This window comes from Castor canadensis, chromosome 11 (genome assembly GCF_047511655.1).
Source record: "Castor canadensis chromosome 11, mCasCan1.hap1v2, whole genome shotgun sequence".
In the NCBI taxonomy this organism is placed as follows: Eukaryota; Metazoa; Chordata; class Mammalia; order Rodentia; family Castoridae; genus Castor; species Castor canadensis.
The window spans coordinates 68790929-68809495 of record NC_133396.1 but is presented as its reverse complement, the minus strand read 5'-3'; the positions used below and the strand labels follow the sequence as shown (position 1 = coordinate 68809495).

Below are 18567 nucleotides of genomic sequence, written 5' to 3'. Positions count from 1 at the left end.
ATTTTTTGATAAAAGCATACATGTATTAAAAACTAGAAAAATGTCATATGTTATAGTGCTAAGAGTGCTAACCATTGCCAGGGGGGGTTTAGATTTTCTTGTATTACCTTGTATTTTCTTTCCAGTCTTTGCAAATTTTCTACAAAAAATAAAAATTACTTTAATAATAGAAATGTAAGAAAAACTATTGGTGTTCTCCTAGCAAATTCTAAGTCATTTCAAATGCAGAGTAAAAACTTTCCAAAAACATGAACAACGTGTGGACTAAGGTGACAAGACTATGTGCACAGGTTGGTAAGTTATAGGAACAACACTGGTTATGCAGAAAAGATATGCTGGGTCTAAAAGAAGAGGAGAGAAAAGAGGAAACTGGGCAGGAGACTTGCCCTGTTCTGGACCAGAATTTTCTGTGACAGAGAAATGGGGCATTCTGTGATGTCCAAAATGCTACAGAGAGCTCTTGTGACTAAGGGACCAAGGAACCAAATTTCAAAATTAAATTAATTAACATTTAGACTTAAATAACCACATCCAGATAACGGCTTCCCTATTTACAGCAGGGATCTACTGGATCTCTTGAAGGTTACCACCCATTAAGTAATGCAAAAAATATGCTAATGACATATTAATTATATATTAAAAGTAAATACTTCTAGTGGGCAGAACCAGCCATTACTTTCCACAGCAGGGCTGTTCTTCCCATCTGGAGTGGAGGATCATTAGAAAGGCTTACTGTGTCCTTGTCCTCATCCCAGAGGAGCAATTCCGGGTGTTTAGCTTCTTTTAGCTCCAAGACACAACGTGAGCTCTTCCCTCTTTTGAGAAAGAGAGTCAAGATGGAGCAGGGAATGGAGTGCACTGGATTTTTAAAAGTAATTTATGAACTAAAATAAGCAATACACTACTGTACCCCAGGAGAGGACCAGGCCTGGGACAGAGCTCTTCCAGCAAGCTTTGCTGCATTTTTGTTTATCTGTGGTCCATGTTCAATAGTTCTTGTTCAACACATACACACACACACACACACACACACACACACACACACTCATACACACTCACACACACTCACAAACACACTCACACTCACAAGAGGAGTGAGCATAAAGTAAGCTTATTTTCTCTTGTAATTTTGGAAGTTTATTTAAAGTTATGGCATGAGCATTTTTATGGAAATATACACTGCCACTTCTATTTTTACAAAAGAATAGCATTTATTCTCTCTTACATCTCTGTTTCTCTCAAATTGCCTAGAGGGATTAAGCAATAGAATCTAAACCTCAGAAACTTGTTTTAATAGAGTACCTTCCCTCTACTTTAGGTTACTTGAATAAATGAAATTGTTCTTGCTCTGCAGGCTGGTCACAAAACAGCCCAAAAATTTACATCCACTGCCTAACACAGAATATTGGTCATTAGTTAACCAAACTAGATAACGTAGGGGCCTAGCCTTGGCATGTAGAAGAATAATATAAGCACGTGTATATAAACATACATGTTTTTCTGAGACGGTGTCTCCCTGTGTATCCTAAACTGGTCTCAAACCTGTGATCCTCCTGCCTCAGTCTTGTGAGTGCTGGGATTACAGATGTGTGCCACTATGCCTGGCTGATGTAAACATATTTTTAAAAACATCAAATAAAAGATAATATGAATTCTTTGCAGTTTAAGTACATAGTGCATCATATTTTAACTGTTTCACATGCTGCTACATATACAAACATTACAAATGATTCAAAATCAGTACAGTGAGTTTACCATTAAAGATTACCAGTAGCTAATACTATTACCACTTCAGAGTGTAGAATTAGCAAAAAAGAATTAAATCTGATGATCTACCAAAATGATCCCTATCACTATGGCTATGAACCTACAAACTTAAGCATACACACTTTAAATACATTTAAAGTTTCCATGGAAACCAATGAAGGTATTTCAAGACAAGAATAATATGATCTGAAAATCAAATCTACTTGACTGTTGCTGAAAGACTATGTGTTCATTGGTGCTTGCCATGAGTTTTTATTTTATTTATTTATTTATTTATTTTTTCCTTTTTCTTTTATTATTCATATGTGCATACAAGGCTTGGTTCATTTCTCCCCCCTGCCCCCAACCCCTCCCTTACCACCCACTCCGCCCCCTCCCTCTACCCCCGCCAATACCCAGCAGAAACTATTTTGCCCTTAGTTCTAATTTTGTTGTAGAGAGAGTATAAGCAATAATAGGAAGGAACAAGGGTTTTTGCTGGTTGAGATAAGGATAGCTGTACAGGGCATTGACTCACATTGATTTCCTGTGCGTGGGTGTTACCTTCTAGGTTAATTCTTCTTGAACTAACCTTTTCTCTAGTACCTGTTCCCCTTTTCCTATTGGCCTCAGTTGCTTTAAGGTATCTGCTTTAGTTTCTCTGCGTTGAGGGCAACAAATGCTAGCTAGTTTTTTAGGTGTCTTACCTATCCTCACCCCTCCCTTGTGTGCTCTTGCTTTTATCATGTGCTCATAGTCCAATCCCCTTGTTGTGTTTACCCTTGATCTAATGTCCACATATGAGGGAGAACATACGATTTTTGGTCTTTTGGGCCAGGCTAACCTCACTCAGAATGATGTTCTCCAATTCCATCCATTTACCAGCGAATGATAACATTTCGTTCTTCTTCATGGCTGCATAGAATTCCATTGTGTATAGATACCACATATTCTTAATCCATTCGTCAGTGGTGGGGCATCTTGGCTGTTTCCATAACTTTTGCCATGAGTTTTTAGAGTCAGAAAAAATTCTTAGGTTCATAAACCCAGCAATAACTGAGACATTAACCCTCTTTTCTTATCTGTCTGCTCTGCTGACACCATACATGTTGAACGTAATGAAGATTATGTAAATGAGTTCTTTGATGCAAGTGAAGATTTTGTAATACTTTAAATAAAAAGAATAGGAGGATCAAAAAGAACTAGCAATCTCTAGGATGGACAGAAAAGGAAAGTATTGATTTAGTCTCCCTTTAAGATTGATGCTCCATTGGGACCTGAGTTTGAGATCCAGTTTTGCAGACCTGAAAACTAAGGTTCAAAGGTTCATTGACAAGAGGCTACATTATTAAATGCTGATCCAGAATATGAGACTCAGTTTGTCTGATTTCAAAACTTATCTTCTTCCTAGTGCAAAAATGAGAGAAGTCAGTGCATTCAGGGAATCAGTGGAAGTGGAGTGTGGAGTTCAAGTCCTGAGTTGATGTATGTCCTGGATGAAGTTAGAGGTTAGGCTGGAGACAGGTGGAAGTGTAAAGTTGTCTCCTTCACTATATGCTGGCATGGAGCAGGGATCAAAGAGCTCGTTTGCTCTGGTCGTAGCATGAACTCAGTGCCCTGCATACTAGTGCAGATGTTCAGTGCAGAATTGGTCAGGCATGATATAAAATCAGTCAGTGATCATGCCAGCCATGACATTTAGACTCCAACTACTATCCCCCAGCCTCCATCCCACCACTGGCATGGTCCTAACACCTGGCACAGTCCTAGTATCCATTTCATCTCTCAGGTTTCAGCAAGGAAGTTCTCAGTGCACACACATTCACCATGGTGACCTGAGGAATAGAAGCAGCAGCTGGAGACTAAGACCTCTGACTAAATATCTGTAGAGTTGACACAAAACTTACCGTGAAAAGAGGCTATGGACCATTGGTGTGATAACTCTCCCCACGTCAGTGTGTCTGGGCTAGGACAAGGCTGTACTTACTGGCGTATACCTAGTAAGTGCCCTTGGGTAGTGCACCTGCCTTTGGGCAGGATTTTCCCTCCTACAGGCACTCAGCCATTGAAAGTGGTGTCTTGGTTGTTCCATTGGCAAAGTCTCCCTTGGCACATTTTAACTACAGTGTATTTTATCTGATGTTTTGCATGGAGAACTGGAAGAGTCACCTGGGCTAAAGAACTCTAGGTCCTCTCTCAACCAAGCACAGACATTGTTCTTCCCCAGCTAACAAAGTATGACTAAATTAGAAAAACATCCAAGAAGAAGTCTTTGCTAGCCTCGCTCTTAGCTTCACCCTGCAGGGAATCTAGATGTAGCTCTGGAACTTGACGAATGACACAGTGACTAAGGAGTACAATGTGTTATCACTGTTGCTTTTATTGTGAAGTGAGGAGCTGGCCAATGCTTCATAAAGAAACCAGAACATTGGGATCCTTACAAAAATATTTCTCGTCTCAAAGAGAAACTTCTTAAACTAGATTCTGACACCTCAAACTCAACAAGAAAGCAAGTGTGTGTCAATGCATAAAATGCAGCTCCATGGAACTTGTGCCGTAACAATGCTAGAAAGAGTGTTGCAGCATTTTTTGGTAAACGAAACAACCTGAAAAAACTTAGTCCTTTAAGGGAAATGTACAGAAAAATCTCCCTGAAGTGCAGCTCAGGAATCTCTCTAATTAGCCAACTTTGCAGGATGTTGTAAATCTGGCCAGTAGTGAGAGATGTGGCTTGGCTTGGCAGGCCCTGCAGCTCTCTGGAACTCAGCCACCTTCCTGAGATGGCAGAATGGGATGACTTCTAAGGTTCCCTCTAGCTCTGACACAAATTGGCCACAGGAAGTTAATATTTAACACTGACCCTAACATCCTGGGCAAGGGGGAGAATCAGTGCATGTGACTGCTATGCCTGCGAAACAATGTAAACCTGGCTGGAGTCCTAGGGTTGACTGTTGCTTGTTTAGTGTGAAATAAAATGGTATAAATTTCCTTTCTGTCAAGACAATGTAGAAGCAACATACTAAAATTTCTCCACTCTCTCTTTGATCAACCAAAAAAAAAAAAATTAACTGATGTGTGAGTTGCCTTCTGAGTAGATTTTAATTAAAGAAAATAATTTTTGGAAAATCAGCTGGCCTTAAATGAGTGTTCAAAGTCTCCTTAACAAGTCAGGATGTTTTATGGTTTTCTCAGGACCACCATGATTAATGAATTTTCTTTAGTAAAACTTTCAATGAGATAAACTTGCTTTCTGGAGTTATCAGCCTACAGAAATCAACGTGCTTTCTATAGTTCTTAAGCAATGGAGCGGAGAGTTTTGCTTCAATACTGACATCTTCAAAGTCTCTGTGTCCTTTCCACTCCCTTCCACCAGGCAACTCCACATAAACCCAAATATTTCCATCCCAATCCAGCATTCTCCCCGCCCCTCCATGTATTACCAGAACACTTCCACTGTGTTAGCTCTTGCAAATGGACCCTGGTTATCTAGTTCAGTAATTCACAGGGAGAGTAGGAGTAGTGGGTTTACCCAAGGAATTGGACCTGGGAAAGTTTGTTAATCCAAACAAATCCATGATTCTCAAAGCAAGGCCTGCAATGCAGTCCACTTCACTGGACCCCAAGCTGCAATGGTGTCCTTCAGTGAGCATGGGGAAATGGCAAACCAAAAGGTTACTTGATGACTTAGAGCACACGAACTGAAATTAGTTTCTTAACAGAATTTACTGAGGTCTCTAATTCAGACTTTCCTAAGAAGTATGACTGTCCCTTAACACTTGGCCATGTCACAAGTCACAGATTCACTCTGTAATGGATGATTGCAGCTGCAGTAAGGTTCCATGGGGTTATTTTATTAGTGCTTCTTAGAGCTGCTCTGAATGGTCATCATTTTCACAGACAGATATCCAGGACTTTAAATTGAGGAGTAATATTCATTTCCTGTCAATTCAGTTGGTGAGAAATTGTTTGATTAATCCCATAAAGAACATTCCTAGACCATAGCTTTTCAATAATTTCCTAAATAAACAAGTACACATTAAATTTCAGATGCAAGTCATCCACACTTTTGTAAAGTAGATAAATGTGTCTTTCATATGTATTGCTAACCTATTCCATACTTTTGTCTGTACAGTGCCACTTTACTATTATCACTATTTCATCTTTGACCTAAAACTTACTCAGAGAAAAGTAATGGAAGAATAGAGTCTTACCCTTCCTGTCATAATCAGAAGTGTTTGAAAGTTAGCTGTAAATGATGGCATGGCTGGGAAAATATCATCCCAAACAGCATTGCCTGTTGAGAAGCTTCTGGTCATTCCTCTTCTCTCCTGGGCAAGAAGCCAAACATCTGTGCCAGAAGCATGGGCACCTGTCTCACTTTCTCTCAATGTTTCTCCTTCAGTGACTAATGCAACTCTCATCCATTCTGAACTTATGCCTCTGATGTGGCATCACTTATATTTTGTGACCTTTACCTCCAGAAGTCCTATCAGGACTTTTCATAGTGATGACATCAGAAAAAGTTCCTCATGCTTTCAAAAAGGAAGGGGGAAAGTAAACATTTTGAAATAGATCCAGAATATTCTGGGTGTTACTTGTTTATTGGTTTTCTGAGACAGGGTCTCTTTAGTTAGCCCAGGCTGGCTTGGAACTTGTAACCTCTGCCTCTGTCTCCCAAGTGTGGGATTACAGGTGTGTGCCACCATGCCTGGCAAGCATTCTGTTCTTAACAAGCTGTGCTTTAAGGGGAGCTATATTACCAGAGCCTGACAGCCTGAGATTACACCAGCACCAAATCTACCTGGAGTAAGGGAAATTACTAACCACTGATCCTCTAGCCTTCCTAGCACACCTATGAGGAAAAAAACTCCCAAAACACAAGATGCACCTATGAAAGTCACTGCCCAGGGTCAGACACTCACTATAAAACTGAGTCCTACTCCTAAGATTATTCAATACGTTCTCTGCCCCTGCATCAGTAAGTCTCCTATAAAACAACTGAATGCAACTGAAAGAACTGCATATCTGAGGCCTTTTTTAAAGAGGCAGCTTCTAGTCCAAATGGCCAAAATACACATGGAGAAAAGCTCACCATTTCTGGCCATAAAGGAAATGCAAATCAAAACCACATTAAGATTCCACCTCTCTTGTTAGAATAGCTATCATCAAGAACACAAACAACAACAAATGTTGGCAAGGATGTGGGGAAAAAGGAACCTTCATACACTGTTGGTGGGAATGTAAATTAATACAACCATTATGGAAAACAGTATGGAGGCTCTTCAAAAAACTAAAAATAGAACTGTCATAAGATCCAGCAATTCCACTCTTAGGGATGTACCCTAAGGAATGTAAATCAGGTTACAACAAAGGCACCTGCACACCCATGTTTATTGCAGCACTATTCACAATAGCTAAACTATGGAAACAGCCAAGATGCCCCACTACCAACGAATGGATTAAGAAAATGTGCTATTTATACACAATGGAATTTTATTCAGCCACCAAGAAGAATGAAATTTTGTCTCATCTTAAGTGAAGTTAGCCAGGTTCAGAAAGCCAAAGGCCACATGTTTTTTCTCATATGTGGAATATAGGCCCAATACAAATACAAGCAATATATCCAAAAAGAACACATATCCAAAAAGTGGGACTGGTAGAAGAGACCAAGGGAGAAGGAAAAGAAGGAAAGAAAGAGAAAATAATAATGAAGTATTTCACATCTGTGTAGGAACAAGACACCAGGAAACACACTGAAAACTGTTAAGCAACAAAGGATGGGGGAAACAGCGAAGTGCAGTGGAGGAGGGTTACATTGACTGAAGAACAAAGCATGTACAGATTTAATGACCAAGGCAAAAATCCCATGGAACAATGAATAGACACTTAGAAAACAAAGGACAAGATGAAAAACAGGTCATACTAAGGGGAGGGCACTAATGGGAGAGGGAGAGTAAAAGAAGTAAAGAAGGTAAATATGGGTGATGTACTCTCTATGCTAGAATGAATATAGAATTTTTAAACCTGTTGAAATAACCATAAGAAGGGGATTAAGGTAAAAAGGAGAAAATGTGGTGGATGAACTAATTCGGGATAATACATATCCCAACATACGGAAATGTTATTATGAAACTCCCTGTACAATTATCTTAAACACACAAAAGTGTCCTTTCTAAAAAGACAAAGGACAGGAAAACAGGTCCTGTCGGGGGTGGACACCAGGGGGAGGGGACATAAGGAAAGGTGCAGGGAGGATGCGGTGGAAATACTACTCACTCATGTATGCAGATGGAACAAGGAGACCTGCTGAAATAATTATAAGAATGGGGGGAGTAAATGAGAACGATGGAGGGATGAATTTAACTGAGATATACTGTCACTTTTTAAAAGTCACAATGTGCCCCTAGTACAAGGATAATATTATAATAATTTCTTTAAAAAAGCAGCTTCTAGAAAACCCAAGAAAGCATGAGTAACGAGGGCTAATACAGGAGAGCAGAGGAAATGTTAGCCTCTGGAATCTACAGTGACAGAATGCAGTAAACACAGTCTAACTCCTAGCCAGATAAACATGAACTCGACACTGAAGACACGGGTGCCTATTTCTTCTGCCTGGTACATCATGTCCTGCTTTCAACAGAAAATTACAAGGCATACTAAAAGACAGAAAATGCAATTTAAACAGAGAGAGCAGGCATGAGAACCATATTTGGATATGGATGAGAGTTGAGAATTATCAGAAATAGAATTAAAACCAACTATGATTAAAACGCTAACTGCTCTAATAGAAAAAGCAAGTAATGTGCAAAAATAAGAGAAGCATATAAACAGAGTGATGAAAACGCTAAGAAAAATTTAAAAGGAAATAGAAGAAATTAAAAACTTGTAAGAGAAATGAGGAATGCTTTGATGGGTTCATGAATAGACTCAATGTCACCGAGGAAAGAATCAGTGGAGTTTGCAAATATGACAATAGAGACTTCCAGAATTGAAAAAAAAAACAAAGATTGGAAAAGGAGAATAGAATATCTAGGAATTGTGAGGTTGCTACAAAAAACATAAATATATATGTAATGAAAATACCAGAAAGAGAAGAAAGAAAAAACAAACAACAAACAAAAGCATTTGAAGTAATGACTAAACATTTTCCAAAATTAATGAAATACCTTGTTGTGGGCTGAATTGTAACCTGAGAATTTGACTTTATGGAGATAAGGCCATGGAAGAGTTAATTAGGTTAAATAAGGTTATAAGGGTGAGTCCAACATGACTAGTGTCCTTACAAGAAGGGAAGATGTCAGAGATGTGCCTGAGGAAAGGTCATATGAGGATACAATGAGAAGGTGGCCTTCTGAAAGCCAAGGAGAGACTCAAGAGAAACCAAGCTGCCAGTATTTTGTCCTTGAAATTCTAGTCTCCAGAGAATTTCTAGTTTACCATTTATTTATGAAAGAATGAATTTCTGTTGTTCAAGCTGTATAGTTTATGATATTTTGCTATGGCAACCTTAGCAAACTAATACACCAAACCACAGAGCCAGGAAACTCAGAGACCATCACATAGGACAAACAAACAAACAAAAAAACCCAAAACCCTTTTCATGGATATACCATATTCTAAACCTCAGAAAGCCAGTTTGAGAGCAGTTTAAGGCTTATGCAAAGCAGAATTTATAAAGAATTTCAATATACCACCTCAATACCATTCATGTTTTTCTCTCTAACGTAGTTTATTATGGTAAATTTGTTAAAATTAATGAGACAGTATTGATAATTAATGATCAATTATTAAGTAAAATCCATAATTTATATTGGTTCATTCTTCGTGTTGAACACTCTGAATTTTTACAAATGTATAATAACATTTATCTACCATTATAGTCTCATTCAGAATAGTTTTACTGCTCTGAAAATCCTCTGTGTCTGATTTATGGCTATTCTTCTGTTTCTCTGAAATTAACTATTCCAGATCTATTTTTATTACAGTAAGTACGGCATACTTCTCTCCACCCCATTATTTTAAATCTATCTGTATCTTTCTATTTAAAAGGAGAATGCTCCTGTATTATTCTTTTTGCTATCCATCGAGTCAGTAGTACCCGAAGTCTATTAACTTTTTCTTGTAGTATGAGGGAATGAACAAGGTTTCATGTTCGCAAGATAAGCTCTCTACCACTTGAGCCATGCCCCTAGTCCTTTTTGCTTCTAGTTTATTTTTCAGATAGGGTCTCATGCTTTTGCCTAGGTAGCCTTAGACTTAAAATCCTCCTGTCTTTGCATTGCCAGTAGCTCAAATTAAAGGTGTGTACCACCATGTCTGGCCTTGAAATCTATTAATTTTTAAACATATCTCCCTAGACATGTTTTAGGAAATATGAAGGCTAAGACCTGGCTTCAAAAATAGATGCAGCTGGGGTAGGAGGTTCTCAAGTCCTACCCTAGCAATACAGCAAGACCCTGTCTCATAAAAACAAGAGCAAAACAAGTAAATGACAAAGTCTTGGACTGTTCTATAAAGGAGTATAAAATAGGACTATGGGGGTTCTATATAACCTCATGAAATCATTGTGAAAATCAAATACCAATGTATATCAAGCTGAAAAAAAACCTGATTTTTTTTCTTTCTTTGGTGGTTCTGGGGTTGAACTCAGAACCTCGTGCTTGCTAGACAGGTGCTCTACCACTTGAGCCATGCTCCAGCCCCCATTGGTTAGTTTTGAGACCGATTCTCTCTTCATGTCCAGGACAGCCTGGACTGTGGTCCTCCTTTTTCTGTCCCATGTAGCTGGGATGACAGCCACAACCACCACACTCAGGCATTGGTTGAACTAAGGTCTTGGAAACTTTTTGTCCAGGCTGGCCTTGAACCATTGTCCTCCCAAGCTCCAGCTTTAGCATTACTGGGATTATAGGTATGAGCACCGTGCCTAGCCAAAACTGTAATTTTTTTAATAGGATGGACATAGTTAAAAGTATTATGATATCTTAGGTCAATAAATTAATACTATTCACTTAAAAATAAAATTCTTTCATTTTTCCCATCTTGAATTCTTAGTTTTCCAATGTTACAGATAATAGAATTACTACTGTATCAGTGTACAGATATTTAGGTACTATTAACTCATAAGCTATTCAAGATTGAAGACAGTTCTGAAGCCACACAGGGTATTAGTTTGATTTTGTTTATAGGTTTGCTTTCATGTTGTCTTAAATTAATTCATTATGTATTTGATCACTTTAATTGTTCATAAATTTGGTGCCATCCCTTCCTCAAACACTTAACTTTGAGTAAAGTAAGCTTTCTACCAATGGTAACCAAACAACCTAAAATCTACCCCAGAAGGAAAAATTCCTATTGAACCCAAAACTGCTGTAATTATTCAGCCCGTAACTGCTGCGGTTGACCACCTTGAACGCTTGGGGTTTGCTGGCCTCTTATTGCCATCCACAAATAGTTATCAACTCATGCCATCATTTCAGCACAAGTTTGGTAAGTGGAACTTAGTCTTGTCAGTTGCTTACAGGCAGCTGTTGTAGGTCTGAGAACTTCCACACCATTGTGGAGCAAACACAGGCCTTTGTTGAATATTGACTGAGGCAAAAATCATTATCCTACAAGCTTTCATTGTTGGAAGGTCTTTCTGTTGGGAAAATATGTTTCCATCTGCAACTGGCCTATGTTAGCTTCAGTAAGCACACCAGAAAATTCTCTTTCTTATATACATGGTAGCCCTTCCATACTAAATCTGCTTTCTTTTCTCCCGGGTAAATTTTCCTAGGTCTATCAAATTGGTTTCATTCTCCTGGTTTTCAGAGATAGGCTGCTATAATTTTGCCACAGTCCACATTGTCATGAATAACTTATAAGATGACCTAAGGACCAAATGTGGTATCAGTGACATTCCCACCATAAGGAGGTGAGTGAGGTGGTTATCTCAGGAGTGAAAGTTGAGGGAGTGCCAAAGCACTTGGCAACCAGTGTAAACAATGTTTGAATATAATATTTAAGAAAATAAAAATTAACTCTAAAAAAGTACATGATGAATACAGTATCAAAAAATTTTAAAACAAAAGATGAAGCTGGGATATGGTTAAGATAAATGAGATGAGTCATACAGATACAGGGGAGCCTATCTTTATTGGAAATTTCAAGTTTTTGGGGCTAAAATTCTATTTGTCTGGGTGTGGTGTTTCACACCTATAATCCTAGCACTCAGGATACTGAATCAGGAGGATCAAGAGTTTGAGGCCTGCTTCGGCTACAAAGTGAGAATGTGCCTCAAAAACAAACAAATAATAACAAAACAACAACAACAAGTCCTGCTTCAGTCAATAAACCCCCTTGGCCCCATAGTTGTTTTAGAAAACACAGCCATTATGCTTTGGACCTCACCACCCAAGTGGATCACACCCTCAATATGATCTTTGAAAGAATGGTTCAGCTTTATAACTGTATGTTTTAAACAAATGACAGTAAACATCCAAAGTTGGATAATTTGAATTGCTACTGTAATTTATTTGCACCTAAAAATCTCAATTCTAGAAGAGGAAACACCACTGCCTGCAAGAGAGTTACACCATCTAAATCACCCCCATTTCTCTTCCTTTCATTTTCCCCCAGAACCTCAGAGTGGATCCTTTATCCTTCACTTGCATAATCCAAACAAGCTGAATATAAGTAAGAATATACTTCTTTAGGGAAAAAAGAAATATAATAAAGAATATGCTCACAGTTAGAGAGCAAACAGATATTTGGGGTTTAGTGGGAAGATCACTAAATGAACTGAAATGAACTTCAGTAAGACTCATTGTGAAGCCAAATGATGGTAACCATGTTGGGATAACCCCCTCTGAGGGGTGTTGTGCCAGTAATTTCTGTGTGAGCCGTGGCACATCCCCAGGCTCACTATTGTAGCAGCACTGTACTATGCAGTCATGAAACATGTGTTTGACAGTGATCACTTTGCCCCAGTTGTCAAAAACACAACAGATGCAGAGATAGACACACAGAAAAAATTCTCTTTTCGATAGGGGGCAGGGGCAGTATATCTGGCAGGCAATAATGATGAGCACAAAACAACAGTTTTAACAACTTATTGAGTCTGTAGCATGAGCAATACAGTTTCCTTAGCTATATTAGTCTGAATTACTCTAACAACTTTAGAAGTCAACATTGTTCTTGTTTGAAAATTGAGCACACTGGGGCTCAGAAATGTGACACACCTCATGTAGGGTCAGACACTTGGTCTGGGCTTGTGACTGAAGCTGGGGTCAGGTTGGTCCCTGGGAACTGACCTGCTCCACTGTTGTCCAGGAGGGCTCACCACCAGAATGGCCTACTGTCCATGGGTCATTCCCCAGACATCATCCCATGTTTGACAAAGGGCCTCAGAAAGCTCTGAAACTCAACCTGCAACTCAACAATTGTTTTTCACTCTGTCTCTCAGTGCCTCAGTGTTGAGGAATGTGGCTCTGTGTGAAGAACCTCTTTCCAAGAGGCCTTCTTGGAAAGGCCTCTGTACTGATTTATTGGTATGCTGGCTCGTACCCTTCCTTTCTGTAAGGTGTGTTTGAATCTCCTTGCTAGTCCCTGACCACTCTTGAAGGAACCTCTACAGTGACACAGGTGAAGGACCGATCCACTGGCTTTCCACAAGTTTTCCTAGGCTTTTTCTTCCTAAGATGTCTCCCCAGGAGCAATGCCAAAAAAAAAAAACCAAGTTACCATGAAGCCTTCCTGGTCTTACTTGTGATGGGTGTTCTCTTTTCCTGAATGCTTCTCCTGCCTGGTCCTGTGATGAATTCCTTCTTCCTTCCGAATCCTGTTCGAATGGTACCAGTTACGACATCGTGCTGGGACCTCCTCCTTTCTTTAAACTTCCGTGTCATTTTCCACATTCCCCTGCATGGTCCCCTCACTCCTGGCCTATGAGCAACCCAATGCTGTAGAGGAAGTCAGTCATCCTTGTTGCCAAGTATGTACTCCAGCAATTGGCACAGGCACATTTCTCAATAGATCTTTGCAGAAATGACAGTTAAAAACCATGCAATCTTGTTTTTGAAACTATCACCTTCAGGAAGATGTAAGATCAAGCACTTCGTTTTTTTCCTTGAAGAGTTTAACTGAAATCATACTTGTTGAGGAAACACTGAACTTGATTCATAAGGACTGAACTTGTGACTGTACCTTTTCTTTTGCTTGCAACTGGCCTCTCCATGCTTAGCACAACCTTCTATTTGCAGAATCATAGGGTGCCTCCTGTAACAGTGAAAAAGGTGGGGTCTTGGGAAGTCAAGGGACTTAACCCAAAATGTACAGCTAAGTGGGAGAGACAGACGAGAGCGCGTGTCCTTTGCACTCATTACTCTTTCTGGTGAACTAGGATGCTACAAAAAAGCAATACTAACCTTTTAAGGGCTGCTTATAGCTCCTTAACCCATTCGGAAGCTTTAACAGTTGCAGAGAGCATTATATCATGGGAAAAGGTACCACCAAGTTGGTGACTTTCCAAGCAAGGCCATTCATGTACTCAGTGTTACAAATATTGGTCCTGTACTGAGCAGTGTGTCTTAGTGACAAAATGAACAAAATGAACGTGCACATTCATTCAGACACGCTGGATGTTCATGACAAGATTATGAGATGTTGCACTGACCATAGTCTGTGTTTTCTGGCTCCCAACAATTTGATGGCCAAAAATAGGGTGTCTGTGGAACAAAAAGAAGTGGAACCCAGGTTAGACACATGAAAAGTTTACTGGGGTTTCTGGTTTATGAGCTGTATTTATGTTTAGCAACTATCTACAGTAATTTTCTAGTAATATATATTTTATAACCCAGAATAAGTTCCCAGAGAGACATCGTAAGGTTTTCATCTGCATATACTCTGCTGACCAATTACTCAGCCTCTAAATATGTACAGTGTCAGCGCTTAAATGTCCCTTTGTGCTGCAATTTGACACCAGGGGTATGAGTGTTTTCATCTGGAGAGGACTGAAGCAGAATATTGTATTCAGCATAACTCTGATGGAATATGTTTAAATACAGCAAGAGGTTTTCTGCACGCCACGTATCTCAACATTGCCTTTGATAGACCTAAAGAGGTCATGGACAGAATCTAGCATTGAAAGATCTGCCTATCTGGCTCTATGTGGATCTCAGCAGTATCCAACGACATACAAATAAACCTTCACTTTCCTCTTTAAAATTATGCACTCATCAACACATCAATTGCTGAACGTTTAAACTACACAAACCAGAGATCATTTTTTAAATTAATAATATCTTAGTCGATTGTTGTGATTAACAATGAGAAGAATTCTGATTCTGGAAAATTCTAGAAACACATTGACTTCAGTATAAGGAAAATGTCTGATCAGGAAATCCTTATCATGATATTCAACATTTTAGATTTTCTAAAAGGACTTTTGTAGCCCTGTGAACTGGACCTGGCACAAGGCCACATGATGACCAGCTGTCTGCTTGTCTGACCCTGTTCCCTGGAATGAAGACGACTGTGGGGCTCAGTGGAAACTGACTGTAGACATCAGTGTTGTGGGAAAATTGTATTTATTAATTAATTATACCAATCATTCGTGTGCAGTGAGCAGGGGATTTGATAATCCTCCTCCCAGAAGACTGATTCTCAAAGAAAGGAAATTTTTACTAGATGGGGAGAACTGCTCAAACCTCTAGAAGGGGAAGCTTTTCCAGACTGCCAGAGACCAACTTATCCTCCATGCTTTCTTGGGAATTAGTGTAGTACAGTAAAGAAGGCTACCAATCATAGTTTTGTGCATATATGAACAAAATCAGCAGGAATTTAGAAGAAAAGGACGAATCACTAGATGAAGGGGTGTGTCAAGATTTATATGAGCCATGTTTATCACCCCAACCTCACCTGTCTCTCTGGGAGTTGGAGGCTGAAGATTTAATTTCTTAGAAATAAAAATTGGGTCAGGATTCTAGGAGAGTCATGTGGGAATGAAATAGCTAAACCTTTCTTTCATGTAGGGTTCTGGCTTTTGAGACTCTCTCATGGAGTGCCCTGGTTTCTTTGCATTGCTTCTTTATTTTTGGGGTGTTTGGGTGTGAATGTGTGTGTAGGCATATGCATTCATCTGGCTTTAAAATATCTATTCTAGTCAGACTGTTTAGAAATACACCTTTTTTCTCAAAACTATAAGGAATGTTCTCATCTATATTCTTACAACTTTTCCTTATTCTTTTATCATTTACTTTAGTGAAAATTTCATGACTAAAAATAAAGAATGAATTTTCTGTTGTGATACGTGGAAATGCCATACAAGCAACATTCTTTACTAATGTTGGAAGACTTATCCTAGGGGAAAAATGTTCTTATATAAATCAGTAACAGAGAATATAAAAAGAATAACAGTTTGTTGAAATTTAAAACATATCTTTGTAGTTCTGCTAGACGTTAGGACATTTGAACACATTAGCGTCTGTTTTTCAGTGTTAGCCTCCTTGGCTACCATGAGACTCATCCAAAAACTGTCCAGCATGGCTCAGTGGCCCTTGGCACACACAGAAACCTGACAAGAGCATGAAAGAGACCTGCCTGGAGAGACATGTCAGGGCTTCATTCCAATTAGCAAAGAAAGGACCGCTGGACAATGGAAAAAAATACAAAGACCACATGGTTAAATCATGTATAACAATTTAAGACAAATGTACTGTGGCATGCCGATGACGTTCACTTATAGTTCTGTTTGTCACTGATGTATGCTGGGAAGCCAGAGTTCTTCATGATGGCTGACTCTCCATGACACCTGGAGTTTTCTGTCTTAACTCACGTTTTTTAAAATCCTTCCAAGGAACTGAATTTTAATTCAATGTAATGAAGACCTTTCTGCTTCTTGGAAACAGCATAAAAATGGAAGTGAGAATTGTAACCAACATTGTGTTTTCTGCTCGTAAGTCATTTGTAAACAGACTGATTTATGCCTTGGTAGTAGGAATGCAATTAATCCTGACTTTCCTGTTTTTGATTTCTTTAAATTTTGGATTTCGGATTCTATGATTAAAAGATTTACAAGTATGTTATATTGGACACTGCTACCAATGTGGGTGGATTCTTAAAATTTGGAGTCTAATGTCAATTAATGTAAATTAAATATATTGCAATCTGTATTGTGCACATTCGACATGCCAGCCCATTGTCTACACCTTGCAGCTATGTCACCTGCACCCATTCCCTTGCTCATTCTAAAGCTCTTTAGCATGTCTTCCCTTTCTCCTGAATGTGTGTGGTCTGTCCTGAGCCTTGCTCATCTTTGATTCTTGAGCATGGCTAAGACACTTGAACCTTGTCTGCCTGCTAACTTCAGTCTGGGAACAAGAGCAGAGCTAACAGTTTCAAATCATTGCTAACTCGAGCCATTGGCTGTAACCTTGGGCCATGTCTGCGCAAGTGTGTTTCATAGGAAAATTCTGAATTAGCTAATTGTCAAGAGATAAACTATTCAATGTTGCCTTATAGATGTGCTCTTTTACATACAGGTGATTTTATTTATAAAACTGACTATGAAGAAGGGTAAGGGCTGTATATTTATAAACATAAAACACCTTTTCTTCAGAATTTGTGAGAATTTTTTTAGTCCTAAAGTTTACTTCCAATTTTTCTCTCTCTCTATGTCTCTCTGTCTCTCTCTGCCCACCACTGTTCACTAGGCAATAGGCAGGCACTTTACCACTTGAAGTAGCCCTAGTCCTTTTCTGATTTAGAGATTTTCCAACCACAATCACACTTATTTCCCAGGGCCAGCTGAAGACCACGTTCCTCCTACCTATGCTTCCTGTGTATCTGGGATTACAAAAGTGAACCACCACAAATGGCTTGTTTGTTGAGTTGAGGTCTCACTAACTTTTTGCCTGTGGTGTTCCTGAACCATAATCCTTCTTATCTCCACCTCCCCCTAGCTGGAACTGCAGGAGTGTCCTGGCCTAATTCTAGTTACTATGTGAAAACAAAATTATAGAAAAATAAGATTATATGAAAAATATAATCCTACAATAGTGAAGAAACTCCTTTAAGAATCAAGAAGCATTAGTCATACATAAAAACACATTTGCTAATCACCAATACTCCTCATATGTTAAAATGTTGAGTCTTAGGACCAAAAGTTGCTCTTATTTAAGAATAAGCTGATTAATCTGCCATTACCTTAAATTACTGTGGAAAGAATAAAACTCTTTTATTTAAAATATATGTATTTTGGGCTGCTAGGTATTGAACCCAGGAGGGCCTCACACTTACTAGGCAAGTGCTTTAACACTTGAGCCAGGCCTCCAGTCCTTTGGTTTTTGTTTCTGAGACTGGGTCTGGCTACCCATGCCCAGGCTGCCCTTGAACTCAAGATTGCCCTAACTCTGCCTCCTGAGTAGTTAGGATTAAAAGCATGTGCTATAATGCCCAGGTTGAAAACTTTTTAAATTAAGAAAGTAACTAATTTAAAGTGCTTGGGTATAAAGGCCAGTATCAGTTTTAGTAGACTGTTTTCCCTTCCAGCAATCTAGTCACAAACAGCGTATGTTTGCCTTGGGACAAAACATCCAAGGCAAGGAAGTGGCCATGAAACTGGCTTGAAAAGCCAATGATTTTTTAAAACAATTTTTAAAGCATATTTCCTCCTGGATTGCAGTTTTCCCAGCAAATTTTAGTCATTCAATCATTACTCAGACATTTATTTTGACATAGAGTAGTTAATGATACTCAAAATGAGTGAGAAGAATTTTCTAATCTCTGAAAGCTGAGAGCTTTCTAAAATCAGCTAGAGTTTGAACGCTGGTTGTCTCCTTC

At 39.0% G+C, this 18567-nt stretch overlaps 1 protein-coding gene across 5 annotated transcripts in view; it reads right to left on the bottom strand.

Annotated features, from left to right (window-relative positions):
- The window catches only part of Rgs7 (regulator of G protein signaling 7), a 436200-nt gene that overhangs the window by 84522 nt on the left and 333111 nt on the right, over positions 1-18567 (bottom strand). For 4 of the 5 annotated variants that reach the window (XM_074047215.1, XM_074047216.1, XM_074047212.1 and 1 more), the window contains one exon: positions 14402-14453. In XM_074047215.1, the coding sequence (XP_073903316.1) occupies positions 14402-14453 (52 nt within the window). Of the gene's footprint in view, positions 1-13492; positions 14345-14401; positions 14454-18567 lie in introns of those variants that run through there. The other variant, XM_074047217.1, reaches the window with a different exon arrangement.